This window comes from Chaetodon trifascialis, chromosome 17 (genome assembly GCF_039877785.1).
Source record: "Chaetodon trifascialis isolate fChaTrf1 chromosome 17, fChaTrf1.hap1, whole genome shotgun sequence".
NCBI classification, from domain to species: Eukaryota; Metazoa; Chordata; class Actinopteri; order Chaetodontiformes; family Chaetodontidae; genus Chaetodon; species Chaetodon trifascialis.
The window spans coordinates 19,756,958-19,778,186 of record NC_092072.1 but is presented as its reverse complement, the minus strand read 5'-3'; the positions used below and the strand labels follow the sequence as shown (position 1 = coordinate 19,778,186).

Sequence of the window (21,229 nt, the reverse complement as noted above, 5' to 3'; positions counted from 1 at the left end):
GTGTCTTCAAATGACTCCAGTTTCCAGCTGGACTATTGTATTTGCTCGGCTCTCTGCTCAATTCCAAGCGAAGTCATCGATGCATGAAGCAGATGATGAAGTAGAGCAGGAGTGGCGAGTATCTTGTCCTTTCTTTAAAGCGGGTCAAGGCCATTTATAATCAACCAGCAACATAGGCCTTATTCTTTTTCTGTGAGAGGACCAGAGAAGAGACTCTAATGAATCCTAGTGAATCATTCATCTTCATACTGTGTTGCTCTCTTTGCAAGAACATAAAGCAGAGCAGTGTTCCTTCTTCATGTTTCAGCACATGATGTAAGCCTCAGCTTTAGGGGCTCATGTAGAGTTTGAGAGAATTAGGAAGGATGGGACACTGGGAAATATGTCTCTCTAATTGAAAACTCCTTAACCTCATCCTCCCATAAACAACCACAGCAACAACAAAACAAAACTTCTGACAAGCCACATGGATCCAGAGACTGATTCGTGGCCAGCTGGAGGACAGCGGAGCCAACAACAAGGCTTCAGGACACCCTCTGCTCTGAGGCCCAGAGGAGGGGAAGTCGTGGGGGTTGTGGTGCTGGTGCTGGTGGTGGGGGCTATAAACTCTGGCAGAGCCGTGCTGTTTCTCCGTTTACAGTTGTAGTCAGTTCTGAGATCAATGGAGACACGGTCATGAAGACTTCAGAGGGAAGCTGCATTGTTGCGGTGGACTGCTTTACATGAGCCTTTCTCTCATACGAGACAGAACTTTGTTGAGAGCATTTGTTTCTCATTTTCCGTGATCCTGGGGATCCATTGTGGTTATGCACCAAGAGGTTTTTGTTTAAATTTCAAGAACATAAAGAATCCCGTCATGACATGTGAACACATACATGTTGTACAAAAACTCAACTGATAGATTGTACAATTAGACACAAATCAAATCCATTTGTATAGTGAGTTTTATTAATGTTGAATCAAAATTTGAATTTGCCTCATTTTTTGACTCAGGAAATGTGAACTACAGTGAGCTGCAGCTATGGCGCAGAACTTGTTGTTTTTCTTGGTGGGTATTTCCCATGGCAGCAGTAGACTGATGTTTTAAAGCGGGTGCTGCTTGGAGATGTGCTGTCAGCCGCTGCGTTGTGCTGTGTCCGTTCAGTTCAATCCAAAGATTCATAGTCAGTGACTACAATGGCAGCAGCAGCACTGCTCACATGCACTTCAGTCCACAGTAATGAAGCATGTCACAGTTCCTAACACCGTGATGCTTGGCACTGCTTCTGTCTGTCTTGGGGTGGCAACACTGTCGCCTCACAGCTAGAAGGTCCCGGGTTCAATTCCCACTGTGGGCGCTGGGGGCGTGCCCTCCACCATGCCTTCGGTGCCTGCTGTTCAAAGAAAAACGGCCTTTCTGTGTGGAATAAACCATACATTCCATTATTACAAAGATCTCTATAGCTCTGGTGGTCCTCTTAACTCTATGACTTTTTTGGGGATTTGCCTATTCCAACTCTGTCCTCAGGTCAAGTTTCTGCACTGGACGTGCCAATACAGCAGCAAGAGATTATTGCAGCAATTAAATCATTGCAACCCCGGAAGTCACGTGGCCCAGATGGTTTTCCGAGTGAGTTCTATGCTGCGTTTTCTTAAAAGCTGGCACCCATTCTTGCAGCAGTATGCACAGACTTTTTTACCAGGGGGTCTCTTCGTGATACACTGAATCAGGCTTGCATAACACTTCTCAAAAAGAAAGGTAAGAATTAGGGCTGTCAGTTTAACGCGTTAATTAGATTAATTAATTACGCTGCAAATTAACGCGCTATAAAAATTAACGCAATTAATCATGAGTGGCAAGTCAATGCGCAAGCATTTTAAATTTGGCCCTTTGAGTGACCCGTAGGCTGCAGCGGCAGGTCGCATCCTACCTGCGCCACTAGTCAAAAGCAGGGTGACAACAGACATGGATGCGACACTGGAGAGCGAGGCAAGCCTACTTGGACCTTTGAAGGGCAAGTTTATTTATAAAAAGAACAAAGACGGGACTATTAACAAGAACGCAGTGATTTGTACCTTGCGTAAAAAAGAATTTTCCTATCACTGTAGCAGCTCCAGCCTGAATTATCATTTAAACGCTAAACGTGTAGTTGCTGCTAGTGCCGCTAGTGCTACCGTGAGATCACTCCGCCAACCCACACTTGTTGAGTTAGGAAAACGAATGAGCAAAGCCACGACAGAAAAACTGACAAACTCAATCGCAAAGTGGGTTGCTGCTGATTGCAGGCCGATTTCAATCGTGGAAGACGAGGGCCTAAAAGAGGCTTTTCAGATAGCGTCATCTGAATTTCATTTATGAAGCACACTTTACCAATAAAAATGTGGATATCAAATCTTCTCTTCTTGGTGTATTCAATTGATTAGTCATGCACTACAATTTTGTAATGTCCTAGAATTCAAATTCTTTATTTGGGGACCTTTAGCAGATATGAGATTAAAATGCAATTAATTATATTAATTAATTACAAATCCTGTAATTAATTAGATTGTTTTTTTTAATCGCCTGATAGCACTAGTAAGAATCCCCTAGAGTGTTTATCTTATAGGCCAATCGCACTTTTAAATTGCGCCTACAAGATTCTGGCCAAAGTATTGGCATGCCATCTAGAACAGGTTCTGCCCCATATTATATCCCCAGACCATATGGGTTTTGTAAAGGACAGGTGCTCTTTTTTTTTGTATTTGTGCCCATTGAATGTCTTGTATACTCCTTGTCAGGCTGCGTCCAAGTGTCTTCTCTCCATGGATGCAGAGAAGGCGTTTGTTAGAGTGGAGTGGGGTTATCTGTGCATAAATTCGGCTTTGGTAAAACACTCATATCATGGGTTAAGATGCTGTATGCCTGTCCCTCAGCAATGGTATTAACAAATAATAATTATTCCAAAACATTCAGGCTACACCGAGGCACACGTCAGGGCTGCCCTCTCAGCCCCCTTCTTTTTGTGTTGGCTATCGAGCCTCTAGCCATAGCTATAAGGAACAATTGTCATATTCATGGCATTACGAGATATGGCACAGAACATAAACTATCTCTTTATGCTGACAATCTCCTGTTGTTCGTGTCCAAGGCTGAGACAACTATTGCTTGCATTCTGAAAGTTTTTGCTAAATTTGGGGAAATCTCGGGCTATAAACTAAACGTCAATGAAAGTGAATTACTGCCTCTGAACATGCCAACCACAGCTTTACAGACTATATCAGTGCCCTTTAAGATCTCTGAGCATAGCTTTACTTATCTTGGTGTTAAAGTGACAAGGAATTTTTGTGATCTTTTTAAAAATAATTTCCATGATTAACAGCACAAAGTTCAACAAGACTTATCGAGGTGGTCGCTCCTTCCGCTCTCATTGGTCGGGAGAGTGAGTGTCATTACAATGTCTGTCATTAAGATGTCTGTACTACCCAGATTCTTGTATCTTTTTCAGAGTCTTCCTTTGTTCGTTCCTGGTGCTTATTTTAAAAAACTTGACTCAGTGTTCTTGTCTTTTCTTTGGAACAGCAAAAGACCACGTCTGCGTGAAGAACACTTGCAGAAACCATAACAGGATGGCGGTCTGGCCCTTCCAAATTTCCGTTATTATTGCTGGGCTGCAAATCTGGTGCACTATGGTTCTGGTGATGGGGGACCAATGTGGGTGGAGCTGGAGAAGCGTTCTTGCAACTCTTCGTCCCTACTGGCTGTAATCGGCACGTCAGTCCCGCTGTCTCAAAAGTTGTCACTTCATAACCCGGTTGTTCGTGATTCTGTTAAAATTTACATGCAGTTCAGGAAGCATTTTGATTTTCAGAACATGAGCCTGTCGAGTCCAATAGCAGCGAACACCTTTTTCCCTCCTTCAATGCAGGACGCCACATTTCAGGTGTGACAAAGACAGGGGCTGAAAAGTTTTGGCGACCTCTTTATAGGGAATAAGTTTGCTTCTTTTGAACAATTGTCTGTTAAATACGGTTTACCTCCCTCTAATTTTTTCAGATACTTACACGTACGGCACTTTGTTTCAGGCCTAGTCCCAGGGTTCCAAGACAGACCTCCTACTACTGTAATTGATGAGGTGCTGTCCTTTAATCCAAGTACGAAGAAGGCCATGTCTAGAATGTTAAGTTTGTTCCCTCACTCACATTCTCCATTCATGTCTGCTATCAAAGAGGCTTGGGAGCAGGATCTACAGATTAGTATCAGTGGGACAGATTGGTCTAATATTTTAAGGAAAATTCATTCATCTTCAATGTCTGCAAGACATTCTCTAATTCAGTTCAAAGTGGTACATTGAGCTCATCTCCCTAAATCCAAATTGGTGAGAATTTATTCTCAAGTTGCCTCTCTAATCCACATGTTCTTGCTCTGTCCCAAGATACAGCAATATTGGGAAGGTATCTGTGAAGCACTTTCTAATATACTTAGGGTTAAAATAACCTTAAATCTGCTCTTGTTGCTTTTTGGGATCACTGCCGGGGGTCAGAAGGTCATTGCTTTTACAACCCTGTTAGCGTGCCGTTTAGTCTTGCTGAAGTGGAGGGATGCGGCCCCACCCACACTATCACATTGGATCAGGTAGCCGACCTTGCTAACATAAGCACTGATTCTCAGTGGACATTCCACCTAGTAAGTTGTCAGCAGCTCCTGCACACTCAGGGTTGTGTTAGCTGTTAACTAGCATTAGTCGTCCAGCTAGGGTAAAGGCAAGACCTCCAAGACTGTCAAAACTTGCAGCAACAAGTAGTCCTCCTGCAATCTCAGAACTCTATATGTTGCCCATTGACTTGAATCAAGACACAAAGTAATGAATGTTTTGACAGAGTGACCTACAGAGGGCTGAAATCACAGACGGCAGACTCAGCAAAGAGCCACAATGTTGGTCCTGCAGCTAGTGTATAGTTTAAAGTGTGTGTGTGTGTGTGTGTGTGTGTGTGTGTGTGTGTGTGTGTGTGTGTGTGTGGGAAGTGAATCATATTACGGACACCCACACATTGTACTAATCAGTTTACTCAAAAATCATGGTGTCATAGGCACTATTGCTACAAAAATAACAAAATAAACAAAATAAAAATAAAACTTCACATTTTTCTTTTTGGTAATTAAAGTTTTGACCAAATACTTACTTACATACTGATTTCTTAGCAAAAAATTAATTTTAATTTTAGATTTTAGAGAGGCAGTGCCATCAGAAATAAGAGGGACTCTGAATACAGCTTTAACAAATAGATTCAGATATGAGTGTGTGTAAGTACTGTGTGTGTATGTGTGTTTAAGTTCTTGTCAGCTGCAGTCTTTATGAAAGTGATAAATGAGGGGCCAGTTGGCTTTAATGGGTAGTTGAGCCAGCTGTACCAACTCCTCCTCGCTTGCATCCACAGGAGCGAGTGGGGGCAAACAAAATTAGTCACATTGATCAAGTGAGCAGCAGAACAATGGATAATACCCCACTGGAACCACTTCTGTGGTTTAGTTGCCACCTTCACTGACCAGACCTGGACATGATGGATAGGCGGCATACAGGAAGATGGGCAAATGAATTCATTGATCTTACGTCTCAAATAAGTTCATTGTTAAGAGAAAGAAAAGAAAGATAAGGGAAACTAGACGTTGTTTCACCATCCCATGCATGGTTTGGGTTTAGAAGTCGGCAACCAAATGTAAAACAGAATGTATCAGATGGCGGTATGGGCTAGTATTTAGTGATGGCAAATGTAAATGATGGCATGTGTCTAGAGTTGAGAGACAGCTGTGTTTGTCATACCATGCCAGTGGAGGGGGTTAGATGCTACTTTGTCTCTGTCGTCATGCTGCTGACTGTTGTGGTCTCTTTTTTTAACAAGTTCAATTCCTCACAGATGTGGTGTTCACTTTTAAGGCATATTCCCTATCATGCCCATTAAACCCTTGTAATGGCGCCAAGATGTTCCCGGAGACAGGAGGCATATAAAATAAAAAGCCTGCTGCGCTCCAGAGGAACACTCTCAGAACTGAACAGAAAAACTTCAAATATGTATTTAGCCTTTTGTGTAACAGCAAAACCCACATGGTGCTCATACTGTACAGCAACATAAAGCTGCTGACGTTTTTTAAACTGCTTCCTCGAAAGAAACCTCAGTGTTGTAACAAATGGCTTGTGGTAATAAAAGACATGGCAAGCAAAGCTGAAATAAAGATGCGATCTTTTAATCAGACATGTGCAACATACAGTCTGAAAGAACATGATAATTGGAGCAATTTTTCTGTTTTTAACAAGCCCCTCTTTCGCACTGGGAGTAATGGAGAGCGTCTGGATATATTTGTAGGGTTCCTCTCTTTTCATTGCATTCCTGCTGAGACGATCTTGTACAGCCTATAGTAAACAGACCATATATTTTTCAAACAGGCAGACTCATAAAATGCCCCAAAAGCCATGGCTCCTAATCCACACTTTAATGAGTGAAAACAGAAGTAACGACATGCAGGGGACAATCATTCTTCTCTCTGCTCTGCCAGCCGACACCACTATCGCGTGGCCGACACGGTGCCCCGGTTGTGGCACGTTGTATAATAGCAAATGAAACCTTCTCCTGGGATTTTCTCTCACAGGCAATTATTAAGAATGATGACACTTTAGCAATAGCTGGATCAGAGCGCTCAACTTCGTCATCATGAGTATATCCTATTACGCAGTAGCATAATGGCCGTCTGTGAAGGCAGAAAGAGAATGAGCATCACAAGGCGTCTTTCTGCGCTGGAAAACAAAGCTTATTTCAGGCGTCTCACCATCCGAGCCACCCTTTGTGTTGTTGTACGAGCCCCAATTGTTTTCCCCTCAGCAAGTAAATGTCTGGCTTAATGTGGTGCTGCAGCTCAGAGGAATGATACCCAGAGTTTCCAAACATTATGAATACATTAATTCCTGCTTTTTCATCACACACACAATTACATTTGTGCTAAATGAGTACAGACATCGTCACTTTCTAAAGCTTTATTTTATCATCACACATGCAGTAAAATGGCTCTATGTTATAAACATTTCCGGATTGCTATCAGAGGAGTTTGGAGACCATCTTGACAGGACCTAAGATGCTACTTTGGCTTTGAACAAGGGAATGCAGTTTCGCTGAACTCCAGGCCTCCTTTCCCTCATTCCAAACACTTAGATAGCTAGCAATTTAGGCAATAAACACCTTGAAGAATGGCAGCTTCCCCTTGATAATGTTTGTCTCTCTTTGTAGCATCAACAGGCCACAGAGAATCACTTTTGTCATGTAGAAAATCGGGACAACGTGTGTGCCATTTGAGAAGACGATCACGTTTCGTTTGGGATACATGCAGGTTATACTTTTAATTTAAGCATGCGTGTGAAATGTGAGGTTTGATGCACACCTCTGGATTTCAGTGTTATTTCAGAAACCTCCGGTAAAAACAGACTTTTCTTAGCGTAACCCCACTTGTAAATGCATTAAAGGTGAAGAAAAACCAAAACGATAAGAACATTTTCTTTCTTTTCATTGGGCTCACCCCTGAACTGGTCAGAGCAAACTGACTGAGACAATGTAGCTGGTGTTTCAGAATCATCTGTATCTTATCACTGGAAAAAAAATCCACTAAACAGAAAAATGTGGAGAGCCAGACTTTTGCTTCAAAGAGCCTCCAGAGCGGCTGTTGTCTTTAAGGAGGGAGGGAGATTGCTTTCAGCGGCCTCAGCCCGGGACTGGTTCTCATCATTCTGACAATAAAACTCAAGGAGTTGAAACAAAGCAACGTTTCATGAAAAAAAAAAAGAGGGGAGGGCTAAGAGATTTCCGCTGGTCTGTGCTGAATTGTCCCCCCCCCCTTCAATCTAAGAGCCAAAGGGGAGCAGAGTGGTGATTTTAGGAGAGCTTTGGAAAAGCTTTGGAGGCTTAATTCCTCTCTGTCACCCTGGGGCTGAACAACGGAGAGACCAAAGGGCTTGAAATGGTTCAAAGATGAATGAGTGATTGTGCTTTCAATTCCCAGAGGTTTGCTTTTGTTGTGTCAGGATTTTATTGCAGCATTTTGTTGCTTTTTCACAAAGCTAAATATGAAGACAAGATCTGACACAGGACAATGAATGCACCGTGTCCAACCTGATTCCAAAAAAGTTGAGACGCTGTGTAAAACCGAAATAAAAACAGAATGCAATCACATGTAAACAAACTGTGTTGACCAATAACTGTTTTACGAAGTGTTCCTGAGCCCACATAGTAATATCCTTTATGCAATCATGTGTTCATAAAGTGGTGAACCGCGCTCCATCCTTACTTGTACTTTCATACCCAATCATGATACTATCACCTGTTACCAATGAACCTGTTTACCTATGGCATGTTTCAAACAGGTGTTTTTGGTGCATTCCACATCTTTCCCAGTTTTTTGTTGCTCCTGTCCCAACTTGTTTGAAATGTGTTGCTGCGTCACATTCAGAATAAGCAGATATTTACAAAAATCAATGAAGCTGATGAGGTCAAACATTAAATATATTGTCTTCAATTGGGTATATGTCAAAAAAGATTAGCAAGTTCTCACATTCTGTTTAAATTTACACAGCGCCCCAACTTCTTTGTGATTGGGGGGTTGTAGGATGTAAGTTCAGATCACTCTACTGATTAGAAACAATACCTAGCTGAGGTTAGGCACTTGCTGTTGCTTTTGTGTGGACATAAGGAGCAGGCAAGAATATAAGAAATATCAGTCAGTGAACTTGCTTCCCAACATTCATGTCCATTTGACTCCAGGGAACAAACAAATCCAAGATATTCTGTACTAAAAGAGCGTATTGATTGTGTATTGAAGAAAGATGGGCAGTGCATGCTTTAATCAACAAGGCAGAAAAATTATTACCTTTAGTGTATATACATATATATTTACAGACAAATCTGTACAATTTTTTTTACATTTGGCTACTGTTAAATGCATTAGAAAAGAGTCATTGTCATTAGAAAACACACCAGGGGTGACTGTTCGCTCACATGTCACCGCTTGTGGAGACCTGTGATAATCTTGGTCCAGAATCAATCTCAAAGCGATAGTGATAGCCCTCCCACACCTCCCTGCAGGCGTCACGCATGTCGTAGATCCGCTTCTTGATGCCCTTGCGGTTAAGATATAATACAAAAAGGAAGATGAGGCCTACGAAGCCCAGGACTATACCCAAGAAGACGTAGGAGGTCTGCAATGCAAGGTCGGCCCCTGCATTCCTCTGATGGCACCCCAGAGTCAACGTGCCCACAGCAAGCATTGATGTGTTCCTCATGCTGGCTGGGAAGGCGCACACAAGGCCCTCAGCGTCTCTGATGCGTTCCTGTGATCTGTTGAGCCACAGAGCAAAAGGTTCAATTCCACATTTGCATGTGAACGGGTTTTCCCCCAGCAGAAGAGCTGCGCTGGGCATGGAGTCCAGTTCTCGCAGGCCCTCCTCGGGCACCATCTTGAGGGCATTGAGGGTCAGGTCAAGCTCTTCCAAATGTTCCAAACCCGAGAAGGTGGAGTTGTGGATGGCCACCAGGGAGTTGTTGGAAAGCTGGAGCCGCTGCAGGCTGGTCAGGTGGGAGAAGATACGGGAGGGTAAATATATGAGGCTGTTGTCAGAGAGGTCCAGTCCCCTCAGGTTCCCCAGGGAGCTCCAGCGGAGAGACGTGGCCAAGTCCATCACCGATGTGTGGTTGTAGAGGGCTCGGCTCAGGTTGAGCTCCCGCAGAGACTGGTTCAGCACGGTGAAGGCCTCGGGGTGAATGACTGCCAGCTGGTTGTTGCTCAAATCCAGAGAGCGAAGGCTGCGGAGTCCGGCAAAGGCATGGGATTCCACCTCGGAAATTCTGGATTTGAGAAGATCCATGAGAAATCATTGTCACTTTCAAATCACATAGAAGAGCAAGAAAGTGGCATAAAGAACTGATGTTTCCACACACAGAAACAGTCTGATGTATTTTAGATCAAAACTGAAGTAAAATTGAATGTTGTCTCCATCTGAATACACCTTAACAGCCTTCAATGCCCTGTTTCAAGTGTCATAATCAAAATCATGAAAGCTGCTCAGCTGCTAAATTTCAGGAACAATGGGGAGCAGGTGATGACCGAGGAATGACACAAACTACCAACAGGAATAAGATGTTCAGTTTGGTTTGACTTATAATAAGACCAAAAGCCACGGGAGTCAGCAGGAGAGTCTTACCTGTTATTGCTCAGAGACAGGTTGGTCACATTATCCAGCCCTTTAAAAGACTCCGGAACGATTCGACTGATTTGATTCCCTGTTATGAACAGATTCCTGGTGTATCCGGGGATCCCACTTGGGATACTCCGCAGGTCTCTGGACACGCACTTCACGGTGTGAGCCGCCTCTGAGCACTCGCAGCGCGGAGGGCACGTTGCGTAAACGGAGCCGAGCAGCGCGCATAAGACAACGCGCTGCGCCAGATTCCGCATGTCGGAAAGAGAAGTGTGCGGTCCGAGAGCGGCGAGCGGGAGCGAAAACGAAACGCGCAGAAAATGGATCAACGAAACGATCAGCTCCTCCTGGACATCCTTCTCAACTGGTGTCCCGGCTGGGAATGCGCTTCAACTTTGCATCTCTGCAGAAAGTGTGGCCCGGAGGCAGGGTCTCATTTCCATGAGAACAAAACCGGGGGTCGTGCTGATCAGAGGGGGTGTTTGATCCTCAGCCGTGGCGAAGCGGGGCGTCGCTTCTTCTGCAACAATGAAGTTAAAAGGACCATCGCCTTGTGTCATGATCTGTGGGGAGGGGCTTCTCTCCTGCCTGCACCCTGTCCGGATCCCTCAGATCTTCCTCTCAGGCTCTAGAAGACACCACTGGCAGGAGGCTCGGATGAGGAGGAGAGCGTCTCTCTCTCTCTCTCTCTCTCTCTCTCTCTCTCTCTCTCTCTCTCTCTCTCTCGATCGATCTTTACGCGCGTGCAGCCAGATGGAATCATATGTTGTCAGTGACGGCGGTCCATGGAGCAGTCCCCTACACCTCTGCCCATCCGTGCATGTGCAAATCTGGACTTTCATCATTGAAGTTCAACCATGGCCAAGTTTAGTATTTGTCTCTGGAAAGAGGCATCTTGTCAGTCATCATTTGTGTGTTATTACTCTGTTTTTGGTTTAAATAGGAGCTTTTCATGACTAGTTGTTGAATGGGATGTCCCGGGTCATTCCCACCTTCCCAGGTGGTATGGTAAATGTGGGGGAAGGTTGTTTGGGGGCCAGACTGCAAAGCCTTTGATCCCTCTCTTCTTGAATACCATGATGCTCTGCGGGATAATGGTCACTGAGTAGGACTTTTAGCCACTTGATGGTAGAGTATCACAGCTGTGACGGCTTCCCTTCCTTAATGTTTATTCGGACAGATTCTAATGATTATTGCAGGAATCACTTCAGAGTGTATTTATGGAAACTTGAGGAGGAGGAGGGGACATGTCTTTAAATCCTAACATCATCCCTCCTGCTGACAGCCTCGATGAAACTCAGCTGCCATAATTCAATGATGGACTTCCAAGTTGGAAAAAAAAAACAAAACAAAAACTCCACAAATTTCTACAATAATAGACATCTTTATTGGTATTATAGCTGTAAGTCATAAACACATTCAGAGTTCACACAGTCACTTGCAGGACTCTTAAAATTTCCCGTGGGCTATATTATCATCAGCATAAAGGATATTCTGGGGATTAGAGAAACAAAAGAGGGTTTGGAAATTGCAGACTGGTATACGTATATATTGATAGTGGCACTAATAATAGCATCCCAACTGTCTTTTATCAACGGTCTGAATTGCGAGGACCACAGGTCTCCACATTCCTGGACCTGGCTCTTGGATACAGCAAGGCACCGCAGCAGGCAGCATCTAAAACCATTCAAATGATCTCCACTGAATATTGCATTCTTGCACATGCACTCCAATAAAGGACTGGTGTAGCATTCATCTTCACAATTTTTACCTCTCTTCCTAAAACACACACATATATATTTATATGTCAGAAGCAGTAATAACGACAATGTTTTTTGTTTTGAGTTTCAACCACTGTTCTCAAAGAGCCATTCATTCATTACCTTCCACAGCTCACACTGTGATGAATGAGCTGTTTCACTGAGGAAAACAAGTAACATAGTGACAGTTTGTCTCCCATTTTCCAACATTTAGCACAAATGCACAGACCCAACAGGATTTCCACTTTTCTGCTTCTTTGTAGAAGTGTTGCATACAGCCACATCGATGGAAGTTTGGAAAGAGGTGCAAAATTTCACTGCAGTTTCAGGCATAATGAGCACATTTGCAGATTTTTTTTTTTTTTTAAACAAAAGCTTCTTTTAGTAACATTACAGTGAGTGTGTGGCTACCAGTCCGCTTACTTGTTGCCAAAAGTCCAAAATCTTCATTTCCCAATAATTTCAAATCTAAATATTTGAAACTCTGGGGCATTAAGTTGTATTTCCAACTAAAGGTGGTCTCCTCTTCACATTAGTTACAAGTGACATGGCTTTAAAAAAAAAAGTAAAAAGTGTCACAGTAGAAATGATGTAACAATGTGTTTTTATATAGACAGCATCCACTGTTCAGACTGAGGGCTTACTTCTTCCCATTTCCTTGTTTAATGCCTTGAGAAAATGACTCTGCAGCTCTAATCTACACAGTCTGCAGCTCCACACGGTACAGCACAGGCTACTGCATCAAATCAACATAACTTAAGCAGGCCTGTTACAATCTAATGCATTATTTATTCTTGCTAAGGGTTACCAGCAATCACATAAAACCTGAAAGAGATTAAGAGGAAGATATGGAGTAATAAATATAGAAATCAATCACTAGGCAGTTGGCTGCAATGAAATGCAGCTGATTATTAATCGAGAAGCCACAGTATGAGTCAAACATGAACTTCTCATACACTCGTATTCTTGCATGCATGCAATACACATATGCTGACATGCAATCACATGCTCTCTCTCCAACTGCCGCGTGCATGACTAGCACACACGCGATCACACACTCGTTCAGGCACAAATCTGCTTGGTTGCCGAGCAGAGATGATATGCAGAAGTGGAGTAAAGAGAACAAAAACTGAACCGTAAATTATTCAAAAGCTAAATCTGAGGAGTGATCAAGTTTGCAAAGTATATAAAGAGCACCTGGTGTAGAGTATAATGTGTTCAAATATTTACAGGCAACATGGGTGAAATACACACAAGAGGCCACAGAATATCTGCTTTCAACAGAAGCCCAATGAGGAGAGCAAAGTCTAGAAAACTGGCACTGTGTTAGCCCTAATGTTAAACCCTTCATACAGAAAATAAAACTGATTTTAATTTATAGGCTCACAGTTAAATGACATCTACTTTGAATTATTGCAGGATGTTGGCCGGCATGTATCAAAGCGGTGACATTTCACAATGACCTTCCAATCTGATCTGCAGAGGAGGAAAACAGCAGGAGTGACGCCGGTCGGGAAAGTGGGGGTGTTCAGCAGGGCTTGGCGAGTGTGAAAAACCTGAGGATCCTGGCTACCTGCTGCTTCTGGCAGCGCCGCGGACAAAGACACGGCTCAACACTTTCTTCTGTTTGACTGCAAACAATGAGGGGATTTGAATTTACTCATGACAGCCATGGCAACGGATTTCGAGTGCCAACCATCATGTGGAATTTATGTTTTTCAAAACACATCAAAAATAACCACACAACTGAAAATCTGATATATAAGGGATCTGTGAGAGGTCGTTTTTAGGCACTGACTCTTCCCATAAAGTCCAAATTTGCAATGAAAAACTAAACATCTCTCAGGTTGAACAAAAACATGAGACCAGGCTTTTCATTCGCTCACTGAGCTGTTACATATTTAAGGACACAGTTTTGTTGGTTGGGAGTTGGTCTCCCATTCTCCTACATTTGGCACAAGTATAGAAAACCAAAAGGAGCTTCACTGTTCTGTTGGTATTTTCCACAGCCACATTCATTGAGGTTGCTACAATCTTTGCACTGATGATCCGTAGTTAAAGGTATGAAAACATTTATCGTAAACCTATTAAAGTAGTACCATGAAGTGATACATGTAATGCATGTAAAACATATCACTGAGAAAATATTTCTTTTTAGAAGATGCAGACTTTCTGATATCCTACAGAGTTTGAATACAAGTAAGAAAATGCACAAAAATATGCTCTGGCGTATCTAGGCTTAAGTTGCAGTACTGCAGAAGAGCTACATTAGATCAAGCATGAAATGCAATAAATTCCCTAGAAAGGCATCTAATTGATTTAACATGTTTGCTCTCTCCAGTAGAAAAATGGCATTCTGGAAGCACAGAAACATGGGATTACACTCCCAATCCATTACAAAGTAAGGTAATCAAAACTCTGAAAGCAAGGCATGGATGTGTTTTCCTCCGAGAATTCAACAATGTACATTCCTCTACTATTAATACAGCTACACATGTTCAACACTTTGCAGGTGCCAGTGGCTTAAACCTGCTGTTAGGCTTTCAGGAATCAGAATCCATTGAGTGTGTTTGTATGGTCCTGGTGGTTGTGGTGGTGGGGGAGTGTCCAGTCACTTCTCTCAAAGCAAATGACTGAATATAAATGAATTTACATCCCGAGGGCATTCCAGCTTCACCACTGGAGCACTGGCCGTAACAGGCCGCCTGCTTTCCACAAACCACGCATGTGTTGGTGTACATGTGTTGGACCTTCTTGTTCCACAGTCTCCTCTCGGAGGAGGAAAGTCTTTATCTCCTTGGCTACTTTCGCTCGACACCGTGTGACGCACCCCTTGTTGTCTAAATGGTCAACCTCACATCCGACCTGCAGGGGTTCCACTGTGTCCTCAACCTGCCTCCCAGGTCACCGCAGGTTGAGGGTCAGGGCCACCGTGAGGATGATGCCCATCAGCATCAGGAAAGGCAGCCAGGTCTTCAGAAAGCCCGCACAGCTGCATCAGAAAGACAAGAGAGGAGAGACTGACTGACGTCCCCTGTGCATAAATTGAATTCCAACTGAATCTGTGCAGCATGAGTTTGGCTGTTACTATTCTCGTGTGATTACATGATGGAAAAAACTGACTGCTGCCGTTCTGCTGATAGTTATTTGCCATTGCACACAAAGTGGCTGTAGAAGGGAAAGACTGCAGTGACTTCTTACTTTGCAGAAATCTGCTGGGACGTGTAGTCCATCCCTGTAACAGCAGCATTAAAAGGCCTTCTGGAGAATGTCCTATATACTCTCTCAACACATCCCCAGAATCAGGGCTCTCTCTCTATCTCGTGTCCTGAGACACAACAGGTTGAAGGCATAGCAGTGAAATCATGCCCGAGCCCCTGGGAGCCCAGTGAGGGACCTCGGTCACAAGCTTCAGCCCTACTTCTTCCAGAGGTTTAGAGGACAGCAGCTGTACATTATAAAGGTAGGCACTAGTTTGGCCCACTAAGGCAAATAAAATCCTGATATGTTTGGACAGAAGATGCAAATTGCCAATTTTCTGTGCCAATGCCAAATTATTTCAAACCACTTCTTGCCCAAAGACAGTGAAAGTGTCGCTTTCCTACTAGTCTTAACACCAGTATGACTGCCGCAGTTTATCCCTGCATTAACCACATTTTGCTGCTTAACATTTTTGTTAGAACTGCTGTTGTAGTTTTGGTATTGAAATACAGAAGATCTAAGCTACCACATGCTGTCTGTAATAATGTGGTCAGATGGATCCATTTTTCTTGAAAATACACAGGTGCATGATGTGGTTATCATCATCACTGGCTGTTATACAGGTCGTAGTGGGACACTGACACATTTTCATTGTGTTGGCTCTAATGCAATGCAGTGGATCTGAAATCAAACAATGACTCCAGGTTTGAAGTGCTGACTCTTGGCATTAATGTGATGCTGTTGGTTTGATGAGCAGGCGGGTCCCTGGTGATGCTCTGTCAGGCCTGTGCAGCAGCTTTCTTCTCTTCTTGCTTGTTTCGGGATTGAGCAGGAGACCCACCTGTTCAGTTGGACTAAGATCAGGTGGTTCGATATGGCCAGTCAAAAACATTGTTCATTGCTCTGTCCAAAAATTGGGAGACCAGTGCCATTTATATACTGTGGGAGTGAACACCCTCCAACACCCCTTAGCACTCTAACCTCGTAGTTATCAGTCACCATTTCATTTCAAATCCACTGGGCTAGATTAGAGCCACCACAATGAATGACACATCAGTTGCCTGATACTTTCTGCCTTGACTGCAGATTCCCTGCGACTGTGCAGCATTCAGACTGGACAGTGAGCGTTTCTTTATGAAAAAGCATGATTCCCTTTTATGATTTAATCGATTTGTGCTGCAAGTCAGTCATTTAGTTTCAAGTCAAATTCAGTCTTAGGACTCATAGACTTGTAAAGATTAACGTGCAGAATTAAAACTATTATCTATTATGTTTTTAACATAATGTTGTAACCTTTAACTGTGTAGTGGCTTTAAAAAAAACCCACACTACAGCTGTTGCACTTGTTCCTGTGGCCCTCTATATGCTGCTTCCAACAAATGGTGATTAGCTTGTGGGGTCACGCCTGTTTTGGCTGACAATGCAAACTGAGTCTACTGAAAACAGACCTGATGTGATTTGCTACATATTTGTATTTTGGATACCGATAGTATATATCAGTCAGCAAGCAGTTTCCCACAGAGTGGACATGTTACCCCTTCTTACCTGACATGCTTTCCATGGATCAGAGCGAGGAGGCAGAGGTTCACCATGTTCCACGAGGTGCTGTTTTCATAGCGCATCAGATTCAGAGCCATGGCAACGTGTGAGTGACAGTTGTCGCAACAGAGGTTGTGCTTTGGAGAAAACAAAGAGCACAAATCACAACTGGTGTCTTCACATTTGTAAAGAACATAATAAGACACAAGACCACTTATTTACCATCCTGTGCTTGTACTCCTCTGATGCATCGTGGACCGCGGTGTCCCAGGCGTTGGAGCCACTGGCGTACACTTTGCTGACGTCAAGCATCCAGTACCTTCAAAGAGAAAAACAAACTGGATTGTAACAACGTGTTCACTATAAAATCTGTGGGACAGTATAAACACAACACCCCAAAACAATATTTTGATTGACTCACTTTGTTGGTCTTCCAAACGCCATGTTGTCTTCCTGCAAAACCAGAGGAACGTTCACTGCTATGTGTTATATCAAACCAGATTCAGCTATCATTTGTGTCCTCCAGTTTCTTTAAATCCCCTCTGCTCTTTGTATGTTCTCTTTTACGACACTGATGCTAAACACAAACGTAGCACCATCATTCAGTCCAAACCTGTGCAGCTAATTATTTGGCAGTAAAACAGAAAATCTAAATCAGCCCTTTGAAACCAACTCAAAAACAAACTGTGTCTCATCATGAGATGAACAGTCACATGTGCACTGACACACTTTTGGGCTCTTTGGAAACCAAAATATGTAGGTTAGATGGTTTAGATAGAGGAATCTAGGAAATGTGCCTCACATCCTGTTTGTCTGTATTTACAGTCAACTTTGTTTGTGTGAAACAGCCAAATGAGTCCGAGTGAAGCTGCATGTTGCAGCACCACAGTCTGAATGATCCAGAACGAAGCAGCTTTCAAAACTATTTACTGAATTTGAGCCCCTTACGTCCCACTACAATTTATTTTGTTCATAAGCAGGTTTACTCGTGTGATGAGAACAATTATGACAATCTAATGTGTTTGAAAAAGCTTAATCTTCACAACACTGTGTGTACAATGTGTGAGGAAACAGTTTGGCCTGAAAGTGGCTCCATAAAGCACGACTAAACGTGGTCTGTGATATTTTGAGCTCTATCGCAACACGTCGAGATGTTACAGATCTTGCTGACGCTGTGTTTGTGTGTTGTTGCTGTCACATTAGACACGCTTCAAAGTTATGTGTAACAGCTGTGTTACACATTGCAGCCGAGTCAGAATTTCAAGACCAGCAACGGGCCCTTCATTCATGTGAATAGGACGACTGGTTTGATACAGCAGGGGTGCCAATGCAGGGGGCTCTGGCAAAACCACACAAGACCACCTGACAAAGTAGAACCTGGCTCAAGGTGCTGCGCTGGCCAACCAAACACATGCAGGGACACCTTCCTGGTAGATTACTGTGCTACGTGAGTATTTCTACTACCAAAGATACAACCACTGTTCTCTTTATAACCTGTCCAACGGAGTGACCATTGGAATCCATTGTAATTGACTTTAACCACCATCCTCTGTGAAGAGAGCAAGTTAGAAACTTTTCAGTCCACTTTCAAACTGAAGTGTGTGAGTATTTGACACTAAAATTAAAAAAAAGTTTTTCAGTGGATTCTTTTTTAAAGCTAAAGGTCAACAAAGCATTGTCTTACTTGACATCAGTTGTGCTGGTGCAGAGCCACTGTACTGTACTTACAGTAATTTCACATACAGGCTATACTACCCCCTAAAAATACCTCACAGGCCCACAGCCATTACTCACCGAGACAAAGTAAGGTCCAGCAAAGTCCCGGATGACACCAGTGGAAGTGCAGATTCCCATGTGGCCAATGAACGGAAGCAGCCATCTGAACAAAACAAACACATGCACTGTGAATGTTCCCCCGGCAGACTGACACGTAACCAGATGGTAAGGGACATAACCACAGAGATCCACAGCTGACGGCACTTTGTCACTGATGATAGAATAAGTTCTCCACAGACGGCGTTACTTCTGGCGCACCATTGGAGTTTCTCTCAGAGCAAAATTAACAGTATGATTTCGATACTTCAATACGATGTCAAGCTGTGTAATTGACAAACAGTGTTTTGGCGTTATTGCTGAAATAATTTAACTTAACGCCAACAACAACAACGAAGCATTAAAGAAGGCTGACTGAGCTTAATAAGCTTTGGACTTCAACCTTTCAGACTAACGTTTATTTGTGTTGCTTTGTTCACAGTTTCGTTTACTCGGTGTTAAGTGGCTTTTCTAATTTATGCCTAATTAATGATATGTCCACCAAAGTAACTTTCAACTAAAATGGATACTTAAAAAACGTACACATTTTAAATTTATATTCGTGACTCTTACCACCAGCAAGCGGCACTAAAACATTTACGAAAGGTAACTAATCAGCAACAGGATGCTACCGTACGTCTGCTAGCTAGCTAAGCTAATAACGTAGCGCTGTCACTGTGTCATATCCCGAGGCTTTGGTCAAAAGCAGACTTGCACTGTGGACGGCGATAACTCACGATAACACGGGGATAGGTGTCCAGACAATACAGTAAGGATAACGACTGGTCTCTGGGTTTATTTTCTCAGACGCTATGTGATAATTCTTCATGGTATCTTTATCAACAACATCCGCCATCACCAGCTGTGGAAAATGAACTTCATTTGTCCCACTCACAGCTGAGTCAAGTCAGCTAAATACACGGAAGAAGACCGGAAATGTAGTGACTTTAGCTTCAAAATAATGCTCAATAGGTACCCGCTTTGGTCATAAATATGGGTAATTAGAGGGATACGCGCTGTCATAAAACATCCAATTACATTTTCTATCTTATTTCAATATCTTGGGGCCATTAAGGTGGGAAAATTGTAACTGACGTATGAATCAATTAGCAACACAAAGCTAGTTTATGCTAGGTTTTAATTTGAAAAGTACAGTCGAAAGCTCTTTCTCGTAAGGGAGCTAACTTGACACTGGTGTCAATGTTGGGGCAGCAACAGCAGCTTCCGGGATCTGTGCGAGCCAGCGGGAGGATTAGATCGGTCCAGTAAAACTTTAGTTAAACAAGAGAGTTATTTTGTTTAAACTCTTAGGCCGGAGATCAAAAACACATTTCACACTTCACTTATATCTTTACCAGAAGAACTTAAGCCATGTAGTTGTGTAATATGGTAACATTAGTCAAAAACCATTCAGATGTTAAACTGATGGCTGGTTGGTGAAGACATTTAGCCCCAGGTATTTATTTTTATTTTTTTTCCTAAAGGTGATTTGGCACTATATTGATCTACCAGGGTCTCTTATTCAAATCTGAATTTCTTCCACATTTCCAAATCAACCTGGGCTACTCAATGATAAATAAGCACTTTATGTTCACCCAATCAAGTTGCAGAGGTTCCCCAACCTGGTAGACAGTGCCCCTGAATGTCGCAAGATAAATGTCAGGGCTCATAATATGATAATAAAAAAATAAATTAAAAAAAAAAAAAAAGAATGAAGAAGTGTGATCCATCAAAGACGTATGTGTATGTTTTTGATTTTTTTTTCTTGTGAAATACTTAATAATTTTGCCTCTCAAAGCTGTTAAAATGATTCCAATCAAACTATCTGATCTGCTCAAAGCTCATGTCCAGAAGGCTGTGGTGAGTACATCTTGATTCAAAGACATTTGGAAAGCACCGGAACAGGTAACAAAAACGGTCCTACAGAATGCTGAGATGATTATTCGTATCTTGCTAATAATCCTAAAATAACACTAAATTGACATATCAATACAATAGTAATCAAATCAATCCCATTGTATTTAAACAGGGCAGACACAATTGTCTATACTTTAACCACCCACTCAACAATACAGCAGCGTTCCCCTGTCACTGGGCCACATCATTTGATATCATTTTGTCACAGAGACAGAAAGTAATGTGTTTGTATAACTGTATTGCCAGTTCCATTGTTATTATCCAAATTTAATCAGCACTTTAATGGGACTTCTCTCCAGTTTATTGCAAAATGACTCTATTTGTTTTCATCCCAGCATGTAGAGAGCTCTCCAGTACAGTGGAGGCGGAGGGCTGCAGCTATCGAAGGAGTTATCTGTGGCAATGGTGGAAATGGAAACAAAGATGAACCCAAGGGATCTGCTGGGGCCCTGTGTACTCCATACTGGGTCCCATTAGATGTGACAGGTGATATATTGCGAGAAGGGCAAGAACAAACTACTCAGCAAAAGCAGGCAGACATTGATAAACGAAGGCACACTGGGCTCATCATCGGGGAGCTGAGGGAATTCTCCGGCAAAATGCCACCTCAATATCTGGCTGAACCGTCCAACCCAATTAGGCCAGAAGATGTGCTGCTTTAGGGACCATAACTTGGTGACATGCTTTCCTTTACAGTCAAAGGTTTGAAAAGTAAAATGTCAAGTGTCCACTAGTTTCCAGTTCAACCCCATGAAAACCTTTTATAAACACAATTGAGAATGATCAGAAAGGTTGTATAAACGAGCAAAG

The 21,229-nt window shown here is 42.8% G+C and overlaps 2 protein-coding genes across 2 annotated transcripts; both read right to left on the bottom strand.

The window, feature by feature from the left end:
- Nucleotides 1-6,179: 6,179 nt before the first annotated feature.
- Nucleotides 6,180-10,820, bottom strand: tpbg1b (trophoblast glycoprotein 1b). The gene is made up of 2 exons (XM_070984792.1): nt 10,194-10,820; nt 6,180-9,837 (listed from the first exon to the last, which is right to left on the bottom strand). Exons 1-2 carry the CDS (start codon nt 10,445-10,447, stop codon nt 8,988-8,990), a joined length of 1,104 nt encoding a protein of 367 aa, XP_070840893.1. The 5' UTR covers nt 10,448-10,820; the 3' UTR covers nt 6,180-8,987.
- A 746-nt stretch (nt 10,821-11,566) lies between these two features.
- tmem222b (transmembrane protein 222b) lies at nt 11,567-19,376 on the bottom strand. The gene is made up of 6 exons (XM_070985388.1): nt 19,240-19,376; nt 18,485-18,569; nt 17,112-17,143; nt 16,913-17,009; nt 16,697-16,827; nt 11,567-14,942 (listed from the first exon to the last, which is right to left on the bottom strand). The coding sequence occupies exons 1-6, from the start codon at nt 19,356-19,358 to the stop codon at nt 14,855-14,857; spliced, it is 552 nt and encodes a 183-aa protein (XP_070841489.1). The 5' UTR covers nt 19,359-19,376; the 3' UTR covers nt 11,567-14,854.
- Between the last annotated feature and the right edge of the window lie 1,853 nt (nt 19,377-21,229).

Excerpts from the sequence above, each read along its gene's own strand:
- tpbg1b (XM_070984792.1), bottom strand. The coding sequence starts at position 10,447 with ATGCGGAATCTGGCGCAGCGCGTTGTCTTATGCGCGCTGCTCGGCTCC. Across the intron at positions 9,838-10,193 it reads CTGTCTCTGAGCAATAACAG|AATTTCCGAGGTGGAATCCC; the intron begins GTAAGACTCTCC and ends TCTCAAATCCAG.
- tmem222b (XM_070985388.1), bottom strand. The coding sequence starts at position 19,358 with ATGGCGGATGTTGTTGATAAAGATACCATGAAGAATTATCACATAGCG. Across the intron at positions 17,010-17,111 it reads GCGTTTGGAAGACCAACAAA|GTACTGGATGCTTGACGTCA; the intron begins GTGAGTCAATCA and ends TTCTCTTTGAAG. Across the intron at positions 14,943-16,696 it reads ATCCATGGAAAGCATGTCAG|CTGTGCGGGCTTTCTGAAGA; the intron begins GTAAGAAGGGGT and ends TTTCTGATGCAG.